This window comes from Lissotriton vulgaris, chromosome 8 (genome assembly GCF_964263255.1).
Source record: "Lissotriton vulgaris chromosome 8, aLisVul1.2, whole genome shotgun sequence".
NCBI classification, from domain to species: Eukaryota; Metazoa; Chordata; class Amphibia; order Caudata; family Salamandridae; genus Lissotriton; species Lissotriton vulgaris.
In genome coordinates this window covers 1,132,923,868-1,132,947,694 of record NC_141696.1, presented here as the reverse complement: position 1 = coordinate 1,132,947,694, position 23,827 = coordinate 1,132,923,868, and the positions used below count along the sequence as shown (strand labels likewise).

At 42.5% G+C, this 23,827-nt stretch overlaps 1 protein-coding gene across 1 annotated transcript in view; it reads left to right on the top strand.

The window, feature by feature from the left end:
• Nucleotides 1–668: 668 nt before the first annotated feature.
• The window catches only part of ITM2B (integral membrane protein 2B), a 142,909-nt gene continuing 119,750 nt past the window's right edge, over nt 669–23,827 (top strand). The window contains exon 1 of the mRNA XM_086934988.1: nt 669–925. Within this exon, the coding sequence (XP_086791114.1) occupies nt 836–925 (90 nt within the window). The 5' untranslated portion in view covers nt 669–835. The remainder of the gene's footprint in view (nt 926–23,827) is intronic.

Here is a 23,827-nt window from a genome sequence, read left to right as displayed (position 1 = left end):
CATGAAATCCAACAAGAGTGACGATTCAGACTATTCCAAGCCCCCAAAGCTGTAGGAATGGCTTGTAAGGAAGGGAACAGCCATTTTAAGATACATTGAATTAATAACCAACTGCTGGTTTGCTCGTCTTTATATAGGACATACAGCGCCACCTTGTATCAAACTGTCATAAGGGCAAGCGCTGACAATTAAGTGCCGAGCACCGGAAACCACCATCTCAAATTAAGGACTGTGCTGGCAAACAAACGCCGCCATTCGCACCACCAACGACATGGCACTAGGTGCTCTAGTCTGCTGTGATTTAATCATATTTGGGGGAGGTGCCGAGAAGTTTGTGCTCCGAGGCCAGTCGCTGCTGAGACCGAATGCCCTGTGAATAAAACCGACCCTCTGCTACCTAAATTTGTTCACCAGCTGCAGCGTGTGCGATAACTTTCTTTCGCCCAGGGCGCAATCCGAACAAGAACCGGTCGGCTATGATCACACAGACTTCCTGGTGCCACTTCACCTGCACCACAATTTATAACGCCGTTCCGGTCTGTAATGTGTAAATTCTTCACCTCTTAAATGGAAATGTAAAACTACCGAAAATGCAACATAAAAATAGAAGTACAAAAAAAATCAGCGTTCTGGTAAACATTACACAAGCAGCCATAGGCGACTGCTGCTGCGGACGCTGTTTCAGCTGCTCCAGCGCCTCCTCCCGGGGCCCGCCCACTTTTCGCAGAACTGGCATTTCCAGCTCTTGCTCTGTTGCTCAGCCGAGGCCAGCTACAGAAACAACACAACCCCGAGCCCCCGCGGACCTGACAGCGCTCCGTCCTCAGCTGCAGACATGGTGAAAGTGTCCTTCAACTCGGCTCTCGGCCAGAAAGACCCGCCAAAGGAGGAGAACAGCGAGGTGCTCATCATCCCCGAGCCCAAGGTGAGCCCCCGGGAGGCAGGGAGACGGAGGCAGCTGGCGGGAGGGGCAGCCTGCACTGTCCCCGGATTACAAGTGTGGGGGCAGGGAAGGTGGTTGAGGCCCTCAGCTATTTTTGGTTAATCCCAGAACAAGGACACATCTACAAAATGGCTGTTTTCGTTTTACCATGGCAGAGACCTGCAACGCGCTTTTCCTTCTAATTAAATCTCTGCGCGTCTTCGCAGGAATGTACATGGCCTCATATTCCTGAGAATGGTGTGTGTTCGAGCAGAGGATAGTGTTTACATCCGGCAATAGGGCCAGGGGCCACGGGAATACCAACCCTGTGCTTAAAATGGCTGATGCGCAGGCTCGCTTTCACTTCCGGTTTCAGTAAAAGCCAGGAGGTACTGGGGACTAGCTTCAGAGTCCAGACTGCCGACTCGCTACATCCCGTTTGCCACGGCAGCGTTACTCCGAAATAAACAAATTGTCCATGTGCTGAAAGGTCCCGACTTAGTTCACATGGGCAAGAAATATGTCCTATCCCCCCAGGGTCCTGAATGTTATCCAGTCGTATTTTTCCCTTACAAGAAAGTAAAGGGAATCAGTGATAATATATTGGAACATGCAAAAGGTGTGGCAGAATCACTTTTATGTAACTAAGAACATGTACAATACCATAATTTTTTCTTATGACAGTGTGCACTTGTTTGACACTCCATGCCACTCTTCTCTACGCAACACCCTCCATGCCACTCCACTCTTTCCCACTTCACAAATTCCACGGACTCGTTAATTCTCGCTCCGGTGCCTTCTCGACTCACGGGTTCACACTCTGCAGACTCTGGGCAATAGCTTGCTTAATCTCCACAACGGCCCCTCACGGTGGGATGCCTGGCTTTCACCTTGTGGATACCCTGCCAGGGTATCTCACAGGGGAATACCAGGACGGGTTCCCTAAGCAAGCGCTGAGATGCCCCAGGGTAAAGTCGTGCGCTATATAAGTCTATTTCATTTCATTTCATTTCATTACTCCACTCTGATACTGTACTCCACTCTGTGCCACTCAACTCCGTGCCACTCAACTCCACACCCTTCCACTCTACGACACTCTACTCCATCCGAAAAACTGTGTGTTACTCAATGACATTTCACTCCTTTCCATGGCACTCTGCTGTACGCCACTCCATAAAACTCCACTATACTCCACTATACGACACTCCACTCTTCTTTACCGTACTAACTTTTAGCCTTGCTGAACAGCAGCCACTCGGATGTAAAACACTGAAAAAACATACTGGCAAAGCTTGTGTAGGCGATACCTACTGGCTTTGCTAATGCTTGCCTAAGACAGCCTGCATTTCACAGGTAATAAATGAAGCTTGTGTGTCCCTCTCCACACAATCTCTTTGTGGGAAGTAAGGGCATGGTTATGATATCGGACGGTCAGAACGCCATGCTCCGTTGCAGAGGTAAGGAAACCGCCTGACAGGCAGTTGGCAGTCCGAACTCCCAGTTACGATATGACGGCCGTGGTGGTAGTCAGAAAGTGCTTCTTTACACTGTGGCTTGTGCTGCGGCCCAAGAAAAGGGTACTTGGATGTGAGTGGGGGCACTACATGTGCCCCTGGGGACACTTTGCAGTTGCTCACCTGGGACGGGGGCCCTGGTTGGGGTCCCCAAAGCCCCTTTCCAACAGCCTTTACATGGCAGTCTGACCACCATGTAAATAAAGGTTGTCATAAAAGGACATCGTTATCCCAATAAGAATTCCTGCTGCTGCCCGACGGGATCGTAGATCCTGTCGGAGGTGGTGGTCTTCACCCCCAATTGCTTTGGTCTGACCTACTGCATCATAATGTGGCGGTCGGACCTAAGGCTGTCTGTCGGTGGGACCGCCACTACCGATATTGTAATGAGGCACTACATTTCAACTGCTGCAATTTATAGCTTGCTGTTCACTGAAGCATTGTAGTGTCATTAGTGGCATGGAACAATTTATTACAAGGGACCATGTATATCATTGAATTATTACAGGGGTGTTCGGTCCTCAGAGTGTGCCTGAAATATGAAAATAAAGAACTACTAAGTGCCCCCACATATTTTATAAATGTAGTCTTCTTTCCCATGCTGGGGAATAACTTCATTTCCCCCTACTTTTTGAAATGCAAACATGCTGCCACGTTGTATTAAAAAAATTGATGTATACATGAAATGCTGGAGGCAGCCACCTATAGAGTCTTCGAAGATAGCATCAAAGAATATGCATTCGCACCAAAGAATATGCATTAGCCAATCAAAGTATCATCTTTATAAGATGTTATGTGTTTTATATCTTAAAAAGTCACACTTTTGATGTGACTTAAGAGTTCAGTCTTGCTCTTGCCAGGTGTCTTCTGCTTGTTGATGTTAATACAATCTTATGGCCACGTCATCATTATTATCTGTAGTATTATTTTTATGTTAAAATTAGAAACAAGGCTGCTTTACACATTTTTCCCGGTGGTAGGAGCAAGCCTGTTGGTTATGAAATAGCATGTATTTTTCTTCATGGGACAGAAACTGATACCCTCACAATAAATTGTTATGGGGCATCTCCAGAGTTCAGAAAGTTTTAAGAGTCGAAAACTGTTAAGTGGGGTAGTAGTTTTCCCATTCTGGGCACCTGCTATTCCAAACACATTCAAAATAAGGGGTGTATTTGCTGATTGAAATATTGGTTTGGATCTTTTTTTGTTATGAAAGAATAAGTTCAGATGCAAATATGCTACTGGATGACAAGGGTAATTTTTTATGATTTATTAGAAACCTGTCCTATACCCTTCCCGTGTGCTGGGCATTAACCCAACTAAGGCACAGTCCTTATTTGCTTCAGTTTACAAGGCCCTCTTAGAATGAGTTATTATTGTGTTTTATACCTCAGGTAGTAAAAAATGAGGCAGCTGATCTCTTGTAATGTTCAGCAGCTTTTATCTGCTGTCTCCCAACGTTTAGCTGGTAGTCCTAGTTTAAAGTCTATGTACAACGTTATTGACATTTCTCAAGAAATAGTTTAAAATAGCAAAATAGGCAGTAAGACGCAAAATAGTTGTTGATATGTATAGTTAATGGATATGTATTGCGCACATAGTGGTTCAAGCACATAATCTCCCAGAGATGTGCACTGATTATTAATATCTTAAAAAATATCTTGAGTGTCGAAAGGAGACCCTGTTTCAACTTAGGCTAATGTGAACTGGAAAACAGAGATAGTATAAGAAACTTGTGCTTAGACCAGTGGTCAGGACGAACACAAGGTTTTAGATGTTTATTAAAAAAATGTGGTGTAGATGAACATAGATCCAATATATATATATTCAACAGAACGCTGTCTTCAGTATATCAAAATGACAACAAGCTGAGGCCCAATTACTTCCTTGGTGAGTTTTATTTCAGCAGTAACACCCAACGCGTTTCGCAGCCGCTTGTTCACATGAACAAGCGGCTGCGAAACGCGTTGATATACTGAAGACAGCGTTCTGTTGGATTGTTTAGGGGTTAGGCGAACCCCGCTGCGGCCCGCCATTGAAAGTGGCGCGGGCTTATATCGCCATTCTTGTTAGATATGGATATATATGCTGGCCTCTGCCTTTTCTTTGAGAAGGTTGCTTTTGGATATAGATATAGATATAGATATATATACTGGTATTATATAAATAAAACTGAAGAGGTTTTCCTTTTGTACTTATTTAGTTATTTATTTGCACATCGATGTAGTAGGTACCATACTCTCAAAGGTGTAAGAGTATTTTAAAGGAGAAACATGTGTTTTCACTCGAAATCAACTGATGGCACATGATGGAATATATATTTTCTGATAGAATCAAGCTATCCGAGAATTATCAACATGCAGTTCTACAATACTCAGTTTATTGTTGCAGTGGACCAGATAAAGCACCTCGGAAGGGCGGCCATCAAAAGATTGTTGTGTTTACCAAAATGCTCAATGGTCCAAGAGATCTGTCGAGAATGTAATTTAACATCCTGGTATCTTATGGCTGGTATTCGTTTCCCAAGGTTTGTAAACTAACTAGCTCAGAGGGATCAGCCTCCCAAAATTTCAAAGTTGTATTGGGAGGAGTTCTCGTTAGTGAAAGGGAATGGGCTAGAGCAGATTTCAATAGGTTTAATGAATTTAAAATGCTGTTTACTTACTTGGGGAATTTATCAAAATGGAATTCCTTCCCCTCTAAATATCTGTTGAAGGGGTCAGTAGCCATTATTTCCTCAAATCTTGATGTCAACTACTTGGCAAAGAAGTCTTCTATTACCTTTACATGTAAATCCCTGGGGCACGTGGATCTTTTCCCATATATGTTCAGTCTTCCGGATCAGAATTACCAATTAGAAAAGCTCAAATTTTGACTGTGGTGTATTCCTATGTATTTTTTAATGAACAGTGGTTTAAAAGCTAGCAAATCCTTAATGGGGAGTGTCTATGAAGTCTAAAGAAGTGGTCCTTATGCTATATCTTGATAGATTGTTTGTTTGTATTTTAAAGCTGAGCCAATTAGGTATTTAAAACACTTATTTATCAGATATCAGACATTGACTAGGTTGGAAGGCATTATGCCTTCCAACCTAGTCAATGTCTGATTTCTGATAAATAAGTGTTTTTAAATACCTAATTGGCTCAGCTTTAAAATACAAACAATCTATCAAGATATAGCATAAGGACGTAGCTGTAGGCCAAGCACATTTATTATCCTACATTAAATATTAGGGATATCGGGTTGGGGGATAATTATGTTGTATCTTATTATAAAATTATACGGTCTGGTTTTATAAGGTTCAGGATTTTATTCACTGTATTGGTTTTATTGAGTTGTACTGTATGGTTGTTTTAAGGACGTATTTCCTAATCAATTTTATTTTACTACCTACACTTGTTGAAGTTCCATGCACCATGTTGGCCCTCTTCAAGAACAGTGTATTATATCATTAAGCATGGTTCAGAAATAAGATTTTTGCTTTTGGGACTGAAGTGTAACATAGTTGTGACAAAGTTTGTTGTAGCATGCAAACTTTTAAATGCAGGAAGATAAGGTACCAAACAGACTAGGTGTGTGATGGTTATAGACCAGTGGTTCTAACTTGTGATCTGGGGACCCCAGGGGGTCTACAACATCTACTCAGGGCGTCTACAACTGCTTATAAAATAATATGAACAAATTAATAAAGTACCTATAAATAAAGAAGCAGAATGTAAAATAAAATACTTGAAAATGTTCTGTAAATGTGAAGGAATTTGAAATTGGAGGCTAAAAAGTAAGTTGGTATCCTCGGATTGATTTGTGGGAGCAATGCGAGTTCATAAAATACAATACAGTGTGGCTGATGGGTGGCCTCAATTTCATTTAGAACCTTCTTATTAAAATATTTTTTTAATTCATTTGATATTTGTTGTGAATTAAAATATTTCATAATTTATGTATTTGATGAATGATTATTTATGTAAATGTGTATTGTCTTGCTTCTCAAATCATTGAAGGTGCTTTCACTGAGATCCACAGATTCCAATAATGACTCTGTAGCAGTGCCCAGATTCCGATAAGGATTCAGTGGGGTTCCTTGTATTCCAGTAATGATTAAGTGGGGGTCCACAGAAGTCAAAAGATTAAGTACCACTGGTTTAGACGAAAACAAGGTGGTTCTAAGTTTTAAAATGATATATTTGCACACTGAATATTCTATACTAATACATTTTTAGGAGAAGTGGGAGTAGCAGCTTTTAAAAATTGGAGCTCGGTGGGCTGGAAGGCCAGCAAAGCTGGGCTCATCCTTTGTGGTTTTGGAGTTCAAGTTGGAAGAGGCGTGTTTTAAGGTAGATCTGAACATGTAGTGGTAGGTGGCACCTCTAAGGTTGAAGGACTGGCATCTGTATATGGCTCAGGGTGACTTGATGGCAGCAATCAAATGTGCTAGAATCTGTTCAATAGTGTTTGCTGTGATATATAGCAAATATTAACTTTTGAATTTCACATACACACTATCCGGATTTTCCTTATCAACTTTAGAACCCCTCGACCAGTCTGTGGAATGGGCAACAAAAATGCAATGAATCAAGTTTAGTGGTGATTTGTCAAACAGGCCACGAGTTAATAATAAAAACAGAAATGACGTCTCCCATGGCTTCATCGTCTCTATTATATGTGTAATATGAACGCGTTGATCATTCTCAGGAGAATGGAGTCTGTATTACATAAGTAAAATGCCAGCTTCGTTAATCTATTGTGGGTCTCATATTTTGTTTCATGATTAAGAAATAATGATGGTTGCATACAGAGTATGAAAGTACTGTATGTGAACATGTTGTATAGCTCCTGTGATGTTTCTTAGTGTTGATAGTTTAACTGCTAGTTACAAATCATATGCATCAAAACGTAATGCGAGCTGGTTCCCAGAAACCTTCACCTCGTAGCTTAGAGGTATTGCACCTCTTGAATTACCACATGTAGTCTGCAGGAAGAAGGAGAAAGTAGGTTTTCTTGTGTTTGCTTTATCAGGATTTGTACTTTAAACCTTGAAACCATGGCACGACAGCAGGGAAGAGAAATTACATCCACTTTCAGCTGTGTTATTAAACTGCTATCGATTCACTGAGATAAATTACTGGGCCCATCACAATTAAATTATTAATACTAATATTCATTAAAAATACAGTCAAATGTATTTATGTTAAAAATACATACCTGACAAATTATATAGAAATGTGTTTACCTCCACGAGCGCTAGTTTGCATATCGTAATGTCGTATATTTCCCTTTGTGATTACACTCTTCTTCAATCCCAAAGTTAGTGTTTTGCAGCTGCATACCTTTGTGTTTTCTCATCAAATCATGCATGCTGACACTGGCGGAAGTGTATGCGGTTGTGTAAAAAAATGCGAGCAGTTACTTGTTCCGATGATTCACTACTAAAGGCTTTCAATGTAAAATTTCGATTTTCTTCTCTCCATGTAATACCCCTTTTTAACTGCACAACTGAAATATTAACACCAAGTCACTGTTGCCTGGAACTAATCAGTCAGTCGAGGACCTTCAAGCCCTTTAAAGGAGAAGCATTCATTGTTCTACGAAAACTTGACAAGGACTATTGAAAGATGATTTTCGGATAGTGGCCCTTCCTGCTATCCTGCTTTGTGGGAGAAAAACATGTTGGAGTAACTTAACTTAGTAAATCAAGCGATTGTTCTTTCCCCAGTTTGTTTGTATGTATGTATGTGTTTGGTATTTCTATCGCACAAACCTTGCCAAAAGGTAGCGAAGCGCGGTACGTGGTCAAAGACAAGCATAAAGTCAACTAGCAATACATTGTGGGTAGTTAATGCACTGTGATGTAGTGTTCTTTAAAGAGGTGAGTTTTGAACTCTCTTTTAAATTGGAGCAGTATTGGGGCATTGCTGATGGATGCAGGTTTTTTTCAGACCCTTAGGTGCATAGATTGAGAAGGCCTGCATTCTTGTTTTTTCCTTTCTACGGTTCTTAGTCTGCAGGCTGATGGTGCCCTGGCTGCTGGTGTGCCGAGAACCACAAGAGATGGTGAACTTGTCTTGAGGATAAGCAGTGGTGAGGTTACTGATGGGTTTGTAAATGATGCAGTTGGTGTTTGAAGATGATGTGGATTGGCAAGGGTGTCAATTAAGTTCCTTCATAATGGAAGTGATGTGATCATATGTTTTCAGGTCCTGGATGCAACATGCTGAGGCATGTAAAAAGCACATGAGGGGTGCCAGTGTGGAGTCTGGATGGCCATGGATTAGCATATTACCACCATCCAGATGCATGAGTACAGGAGCGTAAAAAGCAGTTCGGAAGTTGCTTTCTTTAAGGAATAATTAGACTTTCCTTAGAAGAGAGAGCTGGTATCTCTGTCTTTCAGTTTTTGGCAATGTGTTCATTGAAGGTGAGGTTGGTGTCTATTGTAAATCCAAGTGACTTTGCATTTGATGAAAGTTGGTATTCAAAGCCATCAAGGTTCATGTCATTGAGCCAGGTTTCTACTACATCTTGTTGCTTTTCTTGACAACTAACAGGAATTCCATCTTGGTTGGGCTTAGCTTCAACTATGCATTGGGTATTTAAGTCTGTATGATCAAGCTGTGTTTGAGCTGCTGAAAGTCTGAAGCAGAGGAAACTTTCAAGTGTAGTTGCGTGTCAGCATACTATTGGTGAATCTTTATGCTGTTATCTGTGAGTAGAGCACAAAGCAGCTCAGTTGAAAGGTTGAAGATGACAGGATAGAGTATGGAATCTTGGGGGGAGGGGCTCTACAGGTGATAGGGATATTTTGTGATCAGGTGGTTCCCATGTGAACAAACTAATGTTGGTTGGGAAGGTAGGAGAGGAACCAGGGAAGGACATTGTTTAAGACTCCAAAGTGTATGAGGGTGGGATTGTCAACTATGGCAAAGTCTAGCAATAAAAGTAGGCAAGGGTAATCTTATTCCTACTGTGCGTAAGATAGCTGTCTCTGTGTTGCAGCGTGATCTGAAGCCTGGATGGTAGTCATGCAGAAATTGGTTAGCATTGATATGTTCTTGGAGTTAAACATAGACAGTTTTTTCAGTGCTCTTGCAGAGGAATGGTAGGTGAGTGAAGGGCCGCTAGATGGCAAACTCATCAATTTAGTGTAGGCTTCTTTAGGAGTGGGAGGATCTGGCCTGGCATGAGAGCTTCTGGGAAGATGCCTTGGAGGCACTGACAGTTTATTTAGGGCTAATAGAGTGTTCACATAGAGAGCTTCAATGAAGGATGATGGTAAGAGATATTGTATTCTATTGTATTGGAATTGCATTTATATAGCGCTTACTACCCCTGACGAGGCGTCAAAGCGCTTTTTCGGCGGATAGCACGCTACTCCGGGACCCATAGAGGATAAGTGTTGAATTAGTATAGTGTAACATGCAAGTAAATTTTAAGTGGTGGATAGGTTAGTCAGTTATTTGGATTTGGAATGATAGCAGAAGGATAGAGGAGGACAAAGGTTTGTATTTATTTATCGCTTGACGCACGCTATTCAGGAAGCCTATCAAGGATTAGCAGTGAATTAATATGGTGAAATATGAGAATTTCAGTGGTGGATATTAGTCTGTTACTTGGAGTGAGAAGGATAGCGGAGGGATAAAAGGGGAAGAAAGATTTGCATTCATATAGCACTTGTTACCCCTGATGGGTGTTGAAGCGCTTTTCTGGCGAGTAGCACGCCACTAAAATATGTTATTCAGTTATTTGGGCAGTATATTAGTTTAGTTGAATATGGATTAAGGAATTTGAGAAGTGAACATGTTAGTCTGTTAATTTTGATTGAAAAGGATAGTGGAGGGATAAAAGAGTGAAGGATTTTTTTTTTGGTCTTAGCAGTATGAAGAAGCTTTTGGATGAGTAAAAGGGAGTTTAGGAGGGAAGGAGTCAGAGGGGAGAGTTTAGAAAGGTTTGTTTTAGTCGATCGGTGTAGTAAAAAGAGGTGTCAGATGATGCAAGGAGGAGTACAGCAGGAGAGAGTCTAGAAACGGTTATTTTGATGATCATAGTAGTGGTATGGGGTTTGGGATACATGGGAGAGTGGATGTAGTGGATATATTGATAGATGTATAGGATGAGAGATAGGGTAGTGCATTAGAAGGAGTAGTAGAAAGAAGTTTGAGATGAGTCAGAAGGTTGGGCTAGAAGATATATTGAGCGAAGTATAGGCTGAGAAATAGGCTAGTGCATTGGAAATGCTAAATTAGAAGACAGTGATAAATATATAGATCCATAAGTACATTGAAAGTATATAGATACATAAAGGAAGTAAGTATATTTAGATTAAATATATTGATAGAGGCACAGGATGAGAAATAGGGTAGTGCATTGGATATGCTTTTTCAGGAGAAAAGTAACAGACACACAGATCCAAGTACATGGAAGATACATAGATGCACAATGGAATATGTACATGTAGACCAAAGATGATTTTTATTTATCCCTCTAAGTGCTTCGAACGTTCGGCGGCCGACGGCACCACTACCTCGGGAGTGCTGCCGTTGAACGTTCCAACTGCACCTGCGCAATGGAACGTCCAGCACTGGAGCTGGACGTTCCATAGCTGCTAAGGTGTTAATGATGAATATTATTATTATTATTATTTTTTTCTCATTAAGAACATAATTATTTTACATGTTTTATAAAGTAATGTACAAAGATAGTTACATATCTATAGTGAAAACAAATGCTTATATACAGAGGGATATGCTGTAAATTTCTGTTTCCGTATGGTGCTTATGTGGGGAAGAGCCAGATCTTGAATAGTTTTCTGAAGATAAGCTGGTTGTCGGTGGATCTTATGTTGGGGGGGTAAAGAGTTCCATAGTTTGGCTTCTTGAACAGAGAAGGATGTTTCAACCATGGTTTTTTCTTGTATGGTGGGATTTTGAGGCGAGATGCTCCTTTAGAGCGGAGGTTCCTTTGTTGAATGTGTTTGGTGATTTTGTTCCTGATGAAGAGTGGTCCTATTCCATGAACGTGGATCTTCTGTCAACCGGTAACCAATGCAGGGCTTTCAAGGCAGGGGAAATGTGGTCTCGTGGTTTGATATGCAAGAGTAGTCTGGCAGCCGAGTTCTGAATCCGTTGTAGTCTTTTCATGGTTGTTAAAGGTGATCCGTGGTAGAGGCTATTGGCGTAATCGAGTTTGGATAGAACAAGGGAGATGGTAGCTCGGACCCAAATGAGGGGAAATTCGTTGCAGCGTTTTTATAGTAGCAAAGTTTGATCTTGCTAGTTTATCCACTTGGACATTCATCGACAGCTTGGAGTCCATGGTCATTCCGAGGTTTCTTACTTCCTTCGATACTTTAGGCAGTGATCCCAGTTAATCAGGCCATGCGGCAAGCGGGTTGTAAGTTTTCCAATCGCCACACGTGAGTATTTCAGTTTTTGAAGCATTCAATTTGAGATGGCTCCAAGTCATCCACTGATCCACGGCTCTGAGACAGCTGGAAATTGGAGATTATCCAATGTCTTTGGGGCATTCCAGTTGAAGGAGTATTTGCGTGTCATCTGCATAGTTATACCTCGTGAGGTGAAATTTATTGATCAGTACTGGTAAAGACTTCATGTAGATGTTGAAAAGCATGGGCGAGATGATAAAACCTTGAGGGACCCCTGCTTTTGTGGAGTACGGTTTGGACGAGAAAGGTGGGGTGTGGATGACATTAGTTCTGTTAAGAAGGTAGGACGCGATCCAGTCTAGAGCAGTTCTCTCTATGCCGGCTTCATAAAGTCTTTGTTTCAGAGTGTCATGGTCAACCGTGTCAAAGGCAGCTGAGAGGTCCAAGAGGAGTAGCGCAGCAACCCTGTTGCGGTCAACTGTATTCTTTAGGTCATCCCAGATGGCAAGGAGGGCAGATTCAGTGCCTCTTCCTGGATGGAATCCTGTTTGGAAATCTGAAAGTATGTCATTCTCTTCAATAAATTGTGACATCTGGGCGAACGCTGCTCTTTCTATCAGTTTGCCCAGGAAAGGTCCATTTGTAATGGGTCTGTAGTTGTCGGGGTTCAGCGGGTTCAAATTTGTTTTCTTCATTAAAGGACGTATGTATGACTTTGAGTTCTTCTGGAAATATTCCAGTAGTTAAGGAATTGTTGATGATTCTTCTTACTGGAATGGCAGCAGAGGTTGTTAAAAGAATTGTCTTGAAAGTTTGTGGCGGACAGGGGTCAGAATGGCTGCCGGCAGGCCTGCTTGCTTTGACCAGGTCCATAAATTCATTGTGTGAGATGTGTTGGAAGGAACGGTGAGGCTTGATTAGAGCATTCTTGGATATTTGTTTTGTACAAGGGTTAGTGCTGGTGCTTTGTTTCTGTTTTAAGTACGAGTCCAACGTTTCTGCTTTGTCCCTGTAATGATTTGCCAGTTTGTCTGTGAAATCTTGAGTAACAAGATGAGTTCCTTCTAGGCAATTTGGTTTTCGAAATTCATTGAGTATTTTATAGAATTCTTTATTTGCACATTTAGCGTTTTGAATTCTGTCTGAATAGTACCTTTTCTTAGCTTTTGTGATAGCCGACTTCTATAATCTGTTAATTTTTTGTAGGTGAAGTTTGGCGTTTGTTTTGAGCCAGGTACGTTGCAGCTTTCTAATTTGTTGTTTTATGTCTTTTATTTCTATGTTTCTCCAAGGCGCTTTTTTTCTTTTATTCTGTTGTGTGGTTTTGAGTGGTATCAGGATGTCAAAAGCTTCCTGTAGCCACTCATATAGATTCTGAACAGAATTTATGCTTTCCAGATTTACACTGGATGTTAGTTGTGTTTCCAAGTGTTCCAAATTGAGTTTGTTCCACGGTCGATAGGTGGATGGATGTAAGGTAGTTTTAGGTGAGTCGCTTAGTGTTGTTTTATGTTGGAAAGCAAGCAAGTGGTGGTCTGACCATGTGACTGGATTTATAGTTTGAAAGGTAACTAGTTCAGTATTAGCAAAAATGACATCTAGGATATGTCCAGCGGTGTGTCGGATTGGGGGCAATCTGATGCAGGATTAATGCGTCTAGGCCGGTGATTATTATTTTTGGATGGGTCATATTGGTTTTATCAAACCAAATGTTAAGGTCACCCAGAACGCATAGGTTGGAGTGTATTGTTATCAGGTTTGAAACTGTATCTAGAAGTGCGTCTGGGAATGTTGCCTTGATAGGTGGAGGTCTGTAAAGGAGCAGGAAGTTACAGGTGGAAGACGGTGTAGGATTGTGGTGGTTGTGGTTGGACAGTAATACTAAAAGCATCTCAAAATAAAGGAAGACAAACATCGAGTTTGTGGAAAGAGAAAGCATGTTGTAAGTCAAACTGGCAGCGATATCTGGGAAAGTTTGGGCTTTGAAGGCTGACCATGACGGAATGAGAGGTGGGTGTAAGAATTGAAGCAGGTTTGGCGTTGCAGATGTCAGACCTTTTGTATTTTTCACTGAAGAAGAAGTTGACGGCATTGCACTTTACTGTGAAGGGGAGAATAGGTGAGTGCGTCAGGGGGTTGATGCAGTGCTTAATTGAGTGTTCTGCTTGTGTTGGTAGCTTAATTTATTGTGTAGATATAGTACTTTTCTATGGTTGACATCATGCTGTGTGCATGTTGCACGGAAGGACCTAAGTATTAAGAGGTCCTCTGGAGTTCTTGTTTTCTTCAATTTTCTTTCATGTCTGCCATCTGCATGTCTGGAGAACTGCAGAGCGAGCATAATTTGGAATGAGTGTTCTGTAATTTACGGGTGTGTGTGGTAGCTAGTGCGATGTGTACGAGGCTGGGTCTGTGATTTGTGATAATGTTCTGTGTGTGTCTGGGTCACCTACATCTGGGTGTGATTGTGGGGATTGACAGTATGGTATCCTTGGTGATGCACATGATTTTATATAACCTTGTAAGATTTACTGGAACAGGATTTCTGGCCCTGGCAGGCCCAATCAGGCAATGCCCTTGACTGTGTCCGCCATTTCACTGGGAAAGTGATGTTACTTCCTGTGCAGATGGATAATGGGAAAATATGTCCTCTTGCTTGACCTCTTATAGAAGATAGTTTTGGTGGTAAGCCTGTGATGTCACGTCCTGTGTAGATGGATGATGGGAAAGGAAATCCTCTAAGTTGGCTTTTTGGTGGGAACACATGATGTCACGTCCTGTGCAGATGAACGATGGGAAATGAAGTCCCCTTTTTTTTGCTTCTTCTTTTAAAGACGGTTTTGGTAGAAAACCTGTGATGTCACTTCCTGTTCAGTTGGATGATGGGAAGTCCAAGAATGTTACTTTTTGTGCAGGTGAATGACAGTAAATGAAGTCCTCCTTTTTTTGTTTGGCTTCTTCTTTTAAAGACTGTTTTGGTGGGAAATCAGTGAAGTCTATTCCCATGCTGATGGATAGTGTTGCTGGTGAGGCCCAACTTACTTTTTTGACATTTGGTGTATTGCTGAACGTTTCATGTATAGCCATGCGTGGTATTGCACCTGTGAACAATGTGTCATGCCTTGATTGTGCCCTTAGCTACATGGGACATTTTTGTTTCAGTCACTCTTCAGCAGGGGTGCGACTAACCACTTACTAGCTGCAGCTATAAACAGTGTCTATCGGATAAGAAGGAGGCATGGTCATCAGGTCTAGGGTTGCTTTATTCTTCTGACCCTCTGTACTATGAAAGACCAGGCTAAAATGTCCCCTTTTCGCCTTCACACTTGCTACCTATGTAATTTCAGTGAGAAAACATTGCTCCTGTTCTCCATTGCTTTGGGTCCAGATGGCTGCCGCTATCTGAACAGGAACATAAAAGTTCACGACCCTGTTTTGGATTTGTCTCTAGTCCTTTCCAGCTATCCACTTCCTCTAACCAAAATTTGAAAATCAACACCTTTGAAAAGGCTGCAATTTTTAGACAAGTACACCAGAAACTCACACTTTTCTAAATTAAAGCTCATGTTGCCAAAGTAATGAACATTGTCAAAAGAGCTTTTGAAACCCTGTGAATCCCTAGAAAATGCCCCAGTGACGTCAAGTGAGAGAAGAAGCAGTTCTGGCTCAAAAATGTGTATGATTTGTCAAAATGTTTGCACAAAAAATGTAACCCTTTCCATGCATTCTGCCACACGCCTGGACCTAACGCACCCCTTTCCTAAATCATAGCCTTACAGAAAGTACTGGTTGAGCAAAAAGTGTTTTGTTTCGGTGTATTTGTCTAAACAAATCGGCATAAATTTAGAAAAACTAAATGAGCAAAAAATCTGCTACGTTTTTGCCAAGTTAACGCTCTACAAGAAATCAATTTATGGATCCAGTTTTCTTCACATTGAAAGTCAACACCAATCTGCTGCAGGTGTGCCTTTTTTTGAATAGTTTCACCCAAGAGCTAATGATTTTTGTTTTATTTTCAGGTATAAGCTATTAACAGTTTATAATTGTGTTGGTCACCTGAAGATTTTATGACATTTTGATTCAGTTAGATTTTATTTTACACAAAACGTTACTAGCTTTAGGTCTACATTTTCTGCCAAGTGCTCTTTCGCTTATTAGTTTTCATACTATAACCCAATTTAACAATACACAAGACTTTTGAATTGACTTTTTTTGCTATTATTGTGATCTGCGATTTGGACACACTATACTTGGAATTTCATTTTCTATTTGCGTCTAAGACTGACTTCTGATGTTAAAAAAAAAACTGTATATTTGCAATGTACAGACCAAGTATGTGTACACTTACCATTAGCTTGTCATAGTTGATTAAATATGGAGAAGCGACTTGTAGTTCCTTGGAAGGTAGTTAAATGCTTTTGCATCTACTTCCTTTACTGGTCCAATAACTGGAAATACAAAATGAAAGTGGCAAAGGATTACTATTTTAAAATATGTGGTTGTGGTATTCATGCGAAGCTTTGTGCAGTTTACTTTTCACATGCAGAATTGCTCTTCCACTGTCATTTCTTTAACAGAAATCCAGTATAAAGAGCTTATTGTCCAAGATCAGATAAATACAATGGAAGTCCGGATATGAAGCCAAGAACTCCCAGTCACGCTAGGTTCTCTGAACTTTGTTCAAGTATATCCCAATCAACTCTGTCAAGCGCTGACACTCCATTTTCCCAGATTGTGAAATCCCATATGGTATGCACCAGGGAAGAAGCGACTAAAATAGCTGTGTGAACGTAGGTGAAATATCACAAGTTGAGCACGATTAGTAGGAGTGTTTACATCCTGTTGCCCTAAATATTCTCAACTACAGTCCACCTGTCAATTGTGAAGTGAGGTACGGAGGTCTCCTCGTACCTTTGACCTTTCCAACATCTGCAATGATTGAATCCTTCATTAACTACATAAGCTTCTAAATAGGTTTCATTTTGTCTGGGAATTCCAGGATGCAGAGAAATACCTAGTTTATGCTTGATAGTGGAATGTGGAGCTTGCTTTTTCGAAAAATAGGTAGCTCGAATGACCCATATTGAAGAGCGCAAAGTGGCGTTTTGTTTATATCTGTTACTTGGTGACAGAAGAATTGTCGGTAAAGAGAGGTGTAACTATCCCTTCCTGTCATCTCTGGTAACCAGGCCTTACTCTATGGCCTATCAGTTTCCACATCTCACTACATTTGTAGAAAACGGATACTGAACTTAATATTACAAAATCTTGATTTGTCGTACACCTTTATTACAAAAAGATGTGCTGCAGGAGAAGCTTATCCCTCATCTATTGCAAAAGTTTATTTATGTGGTCAAAAGCATGCATTTGCATACATATCCAAGGTAGTTCATCTAATGAATTGTGTGCAGAAGGGTCTGTACTTGTGTGCATTATTTTCAGGACTCAAATTCTGATCTCTTATATTGTGTGGCGGTACATTGTGTTGGTAAGCAGTTAGATTACATCCAGAAATTGTGATTTTTTTTTAAGCCTGCAAAAAGAATGAAAATACTTGAATATTCTAAATGAATGTGTGTGGAGTTGAAGACTTTTTGTCACATGATACATGTCTTGGAATGGGTCAAGACTTGTGGAGATCTTCCTGCAGACATTGCGGACTCACGCAGTTCTCTCTCTCGCATGAGCGCCATGTTATAGATAAAGGGGCTTCACATTTCAGTAGTTTTCTGGTATGGTTTCCGTGGTACTTAATGACGCCTCCATTACGTAATACACGGCGACGAAGAGAGTGGGCTGAAATACAAACGTGTGGGTTTTCACTATTGGTGCTTTGCGTGTCGGTTAGCCCTTAACATAGTGAGTTCATGTGGTATTTTATGTTAAATAAGCGTCTCTCTCGACAATCCAAGTGAAGGGGTAAGTCAGGCGTTTGCTATTACTACTCCTTCACATTTCATAACATGCCTGCCTGAAAGAAGAGCAGTGTATGGTTTTTATTCCCAAATGTGCGACTAATATTTCCTGTGGGAGTCTTGTTATGCTGGCAGCGAAAGGTATTCATTTCTTTTTCTACACAGGCTGTTCTTTCCAGCCGTATCACAGCCGATCTGTTTCCAGCTACCCATTATTTGAAGCAAGAAGTGTGGCCTCAGCTTTTAGTCTCTGCTGTTTGTTGGAGCTTATAAAGACGTTCACTGTGATGACATTCCACTGCCCCATGCTATTGCCTCAGCGGCGAGTGCAGCAGTTTTGGAATAAAGGACCATGCATAAAGACAAAAAAAGTGACCAAAGGAAGGCCCCTAGAACTAGCCTCGCTTGTTTTGTCTCTGTCAGTGACTCTCTCCGTTTTGGTCGGTTCTTAGTATATCATGTCTGAGTCCCGGGTGGCTGTTCAGGGGCGTCTAGGTGGTGGTGGGGCCTTCCTCCAGGGCTTTGCCCTAAGGTCGTTTCGAAACCGTGTGGACATCCCCTCCCAGCCAATCAGACATTTTTCCTCTTCTACCCCCTTCATGACCTCCAGGAGCAGACAGCCTCACGCTCTTGCATTGTCCATCCTGGTATCTCCTCTCCGTCCATCGGGATGTATGGCTTCTGCTTCCAACCCCACCCATCGACTTCACCTATGCCGTCCATATTTTGTACCGCTGGGACCCTTGCTGCCCTCCAGTTCATAACTATATTTCTCTTGTCCAACAAAAGCACAAGGACTATGAATTCACAACCAATTATTTTCTGCTGGGAGCCCGTCATTAGACCCAAGAGGCAGATTTTTGCTTTAAAGAAGTCTCCCCTTCTCTGTAGCCACCTCCGGAGTGGCAGCAACGACTGCCAAACACTCGGCTATCCCTGGAATGCTCCACGGCATATGGCAGAAATCCGTTTCCTTGGCTGTGCAATGCGGGCACTCTGCTGTGGGGAGCGCATACGTTTTTTAAAGTTTACTGGGGTCGAGAGATATTCTGTGGATTATATTATATTGAAGCAACTTGGTGTGCATTTCTGAACACTTTCAGGGTGTTCTGGTGTTTCAACCTCCTATCCATGACCTCCAGTTCCCCTCCCAGGGCGTGCAACCACTTTTCCATTAATTTTTTCAAGCCACCTTCTGATTTGCCTACAAGGGCCAAGTAAAGCACCGTTACAGTCTGCTCCCTTCCCCTTTCATCAGGATCTGTCGCAGCATCTGTTGCAGCACTCTTTCCCTGCCCAGAACTGCCACTTAATAAATGAATTCTGCACTGTGGGCAGGGGACGTGGCCTTCAAGGGGAGGAGAGTCTAGTGTTTGGGACGGGCTTTGAGATATTAACCTGATGGTTAACTTGGAGGGGTGAGGGACAAACCGAGCGGGCGGTTTTTATAACCCTGCTTTGTCTGTGTAGACCCTCCTCACCATACAAAATCAAGCTTCCAACGCTTGGGAGGCTGTCGCTGATGTCCTGATTAGGGAGTAAAACCCCTGCTGGATGTCTGCTGCACAGACCCTCAACCCTATGAGCTCTGTGCTAGGGTTTTCAGCTTAAAGTGTGCATACCGTGTGATATCAACTCCTCTCTGGGTGACCATGTGAAGGCTGCTGATATCGTGTGATACATGGTGGTGTTGTGTGAGATGACATGTCTGTCTACCTATCATCTATTTTATTATGTATATTACCTTACCAGTTACCAATTGACGTGCCCATTCAGTTCCTGACAATTTCAGTGCATCAGCCACAGGGCATCCTGCTTCAACCTTGTTAGAACCAATATTGCTTGCCATTTTGGGTTTCATTGCAGCTGGGTTGCCTAGTAGTGAAGCTCATAATTTAGTACACTAAGGACATCCTTCAATAGGGCAGTTTGGCTTTTTACAGTACCACCCTGTGTCTCCCACCATTCCATGTAAAATCAAAGAGGATCTGAACCATCGTCTGGATCAGTCACATTGGGAGCAGCACTCAATGGCCATATCAGATGCCGTAAAGGATTGTTTCTTATCAGCTGCTTCCCGAGAACTCTTATTGTGTTCTTCTATGAATTCCTTATTGTTGTCCCTTAGATGCTGAGTGCACTACTATAAAAGCTATGGGAACATCTCAGCCATTAAAAGTGTTCTGTTTATATTCTGGCTATGTATACAGTCAGTCAATAACACTTTATTCAGTAATTCAAAACCATATAAAGTCGACAAACCATTAAAACCATTTATAAAAATAAATATATATAAAAGATACAATACATCCATAAAAATATGAAATCTAAGCACAATCACTAAAAACGGAAGATGAAAGCACATTAAATAAAAGCCCCATAAGTCGCTAAATGGCTTTTTCCTAAGTCTGAGGGCCAGAAAAGAAACTTGCAACCCCAAAACAGACCAGGGGGAACGAAATACTTTGTAAATACAACAATGCTGGTTTTACTTGTGCACATTTATTGTCTTTTAGCAAGGGTATGGCTATTTATACATTCGCGCACTCTCCTTATCCCTTTCCAAAATGTGCTTGGTCACAAGCTCTGGCTGTGCTGCTCTGACTAACGTAGCCTCTCCTGATATCAATTTTGGACATTTCATTTCTGTGTCCAATAGGATGATCACTGGTTCCAGTCTGATCACTGGTTCCAGTCTTGGACGGTTGTGTGATAACCCAATGCTTGATGAAGTCTTGATTTACTTAATTGAGCTGATTAAAATAACACTATAGAAATCAATGACTTGCAGGTGAAAAGCTTAGGTTTGGAGACCGTGTCCATGATAACAGGTTGTATCCCTACCGCTTCATGACAGTGACAGGAGAACACACAAGTCTATTTTTGTGACATTTTGACTGAACTATGACAATTCTATGTGCTAAGTGAAATAATCTGCTGTCCCAGGCAGACACACTGCATCATCTGTTTGTTCTTTGTGTCTTAGAACTTCACTGTGCAGGCTTTAAATACCTTCAAATGCCTTTCAAAGCACTTAAAACGGATGTAGGACACATTTGCAGTGCAGAAAGCAAGGAATACGCCTTGCCGGTGATTTATTGTACGCCATAAGCAGCTTCCAAGTAAAATATGCGAAGTATAGATCCGTAAGGAAACAAGAGGACATCCAGTTTTCAGAACCACAGTCCAGTGGCCAGCATCGCCAAATATCCCTCATATTAAGAAATAGGCAGTTTGGCTTGCTGGTGACGACTTGAAAACTATCGTCACCCACCTTGTGTTTGGAAGATGCGGAATGCAGGCGTCTCTAGTTCTCGTGCCTCTTTTATTATTTACTGTAGAGCTAAAATTAAAATTAGGCAGCTATGTAAAGGTACCGCGAGCCCCACACCCTTTAATGGTATACATATTGATTGCATCGCTTTACTAGAACCAAGCTCCTTCCCAATCCTTTATGACTTGGACCACTTAAGTCCCTTATAAAGAGCCATGCTGCCCAGAGCGGTCTGTCCAGGACAGCAGTACTGTCCTGTCTAGATTGAGGCCCTGCACCAGCATCTGCAGAGCTCGTTTGTAATCTACCCCCTTTTCTCTTCGGGTAGGGCCTTTTCTCCACGGCTCTTCGTTAGAGTTCATGTGTGCCTTCCTCACTGCTTAAGTCATTTTGATGACTTAGTTCTGTTGTGTCTTCAACTTCACTTTTGGATTCTGGTGGTGCTTGACTTCTGGTGTCCGGCAAGAAATGGAAAGAGTGGTGGTGATGGTGGTGGTGCTGTAACGATCCTTCAAAAACAGAGCCCCTGTCAATCATTTAGAACACTCTTTATTAACAAATCATTCAAGAGTAACAACAACTTTCTTCTTTCAGTGTAGCTTTTAAACATTTCTTTAATATGCTACAACTAGGGTTCTCCATACATTACTATTAATGATAGTATTTTTTGAAGTGACCTATTTTCTCTCCTATAGTTCTTTAAATGTGAATTCAATTTGAAATTACATCTTTATATTTTTCTGCAAATAATACATTTTCTTTCTACATCTCGTTCTGCCTTGTGCTCCACAAAAAGGTATGGCTGACCCTCATGCTAAACTCGCATGATAGCTGCATTTTTCTGTAGGTGTACAAAGGCATTGTAGATGTGCAGATCTCCCAGTCCGGCCATACTGGCATTGCGCTGATTCCCAAATTAATTTGACTCTTCCTCTCCCACCCTGTTCAAAGTTGGAGCCAATAAACTGCAATTCATTGCTCTCTGCACAGAGTGTGTCTTGCTCGATCTATTATTAGATAAGTTTTAGCCCTGTCATCTTGCATCAGAGTAGGAACCCAGCGCAGCTGTCTGTGCTCACCTAGGAGAGACATGCTCTGCAAGGCTGGTCTTTATGTACTGAGCACACACGGACAGTTTTTTTAGGTATCCGCCTGCGAAAGACTGCGCTCATGCGCAGTCTCGCTGGCGAGACTTAATGGGATAGAGAGAACATCACTAGCGAGGTTAAGCCCGGCCCCTCTTCTCCATTGGTTGGCATCCTAAACGGTGGCCAGCCATTGGAGAAGAGGTCCTAGTGACGTTCTTCTTTCTATCTAAGCCCCGTCCTTTTAAGACCGTTTCTGACTTTGTTTCTTACATTCTTTGATGTTTTTAGGTCTCCGCCTACAAAAGAGCTGGCGAAGACCTAAAAACATAAAAGGATGTAAACAACAGTCAAAAACACGCCCCCCAGTCTGAAAAGGACGGGGCTTACAGACAAAAGGCTGTGTGCAAAACATCACGTGCAAAGTACTTAAAGGCTTGTTTTAAGCTGTGGGAATCTGGCCACCCTAATAAACTTTGGCATCGCTTTGTGCCGCGGCAAAGACTTTATGTGACATCCGTTTCCCCTCGGACATCAAACATTCTCAACAATGATTTTGTGTCTCTTCCTGCAAATAGTACCAGAGCTGCCTCTTGAGGACACAAACTTTGTTTTGACAATGCCTCTCTGTTTTTTATGTACTGAAAATGCTGAAAGAACAGAGATAAACAGATTCCGGCTGCCTCGTTTGATTTCTGACCGCAGACCCTGCTCTCCATTACAGAGGCCAGTGGAAAAAAACAGTTGATGGGCTAGGAATTAAAAAATGCTTCTTTCATAAGCCCCGTTTTCTATAAATATACCGCCGGGCCGCTTGGACCTGTAATGTTCGTGCATCTCTTCTTCCCAGGAGGCGGGACCAGAGTGACTGGGCCCCGCACACCAGCAGTCTGTGCGACGCCAATCTCTGCCGAGAGCCACTCGGTCAGTACGTGCCGAACGAGCGGCGTCACCTCCCTTGGGCCGAGTCTGTGCCTCCCTCTCCCCCTGTTGCTCTGGAGCGCCGCGGTCCCTTCCTGAGCTCAAGCTCCACCCTGTGCCGCCGCCGCAGGAGAGTGCCCCTTGAGTTCGCAGGGCTCAAGCCGATCTGAGCGGCTCCCGGAGCGGCCTTCTCCTGCCTTTGTTACCAGCCTGCCAGGACTGCGGTAAGTGAGACGGTGTGACTGTCCCCTTCAGAGTGGCTGCCATGGGCTCCTTCCCTTCGCGCTGGGCCGGGGGTAAGGCTTGGCTACTGTCTGGCTCCACCACACCATCACAGTCTGACCCTTGCACCCACCTCACCCCTAGGCTCAGACTCCTCACCCCTGGACTCACACTCCTAAACCCTTAGCTTCTCACCTTCCACAGATTGGGGGATGAGGTATGGGGGTCTGGGTCTGACCCACCTCACCTCTGGGATCCCCACCGTCCATAGATACGGGGAGGAGGCATGGCAGTCTCACCCCTTCCGCCACCTCACCTCTGGGCTCTGCACCGCCGATAGATTGTGGCAACTGGCATGACAGGTTGACCCCTGCACCATCTTACATCTGGGCGCTGCACTGTCCATGGATGAGGTATGGCACTCTGACCCCTTCCCCACCTCACCAATAGGCTCTGCACTGCCCACAGATTTGGGGATCAGGCATGGCAGTCTGACCCCTTCCCCCATCACACCTCCGGGCTCTACACTGTCTGACAAAGGAGAAGGGTACATAGTGCAAAGTTATAATGGGCTAGAACACATGCAAGATGAACT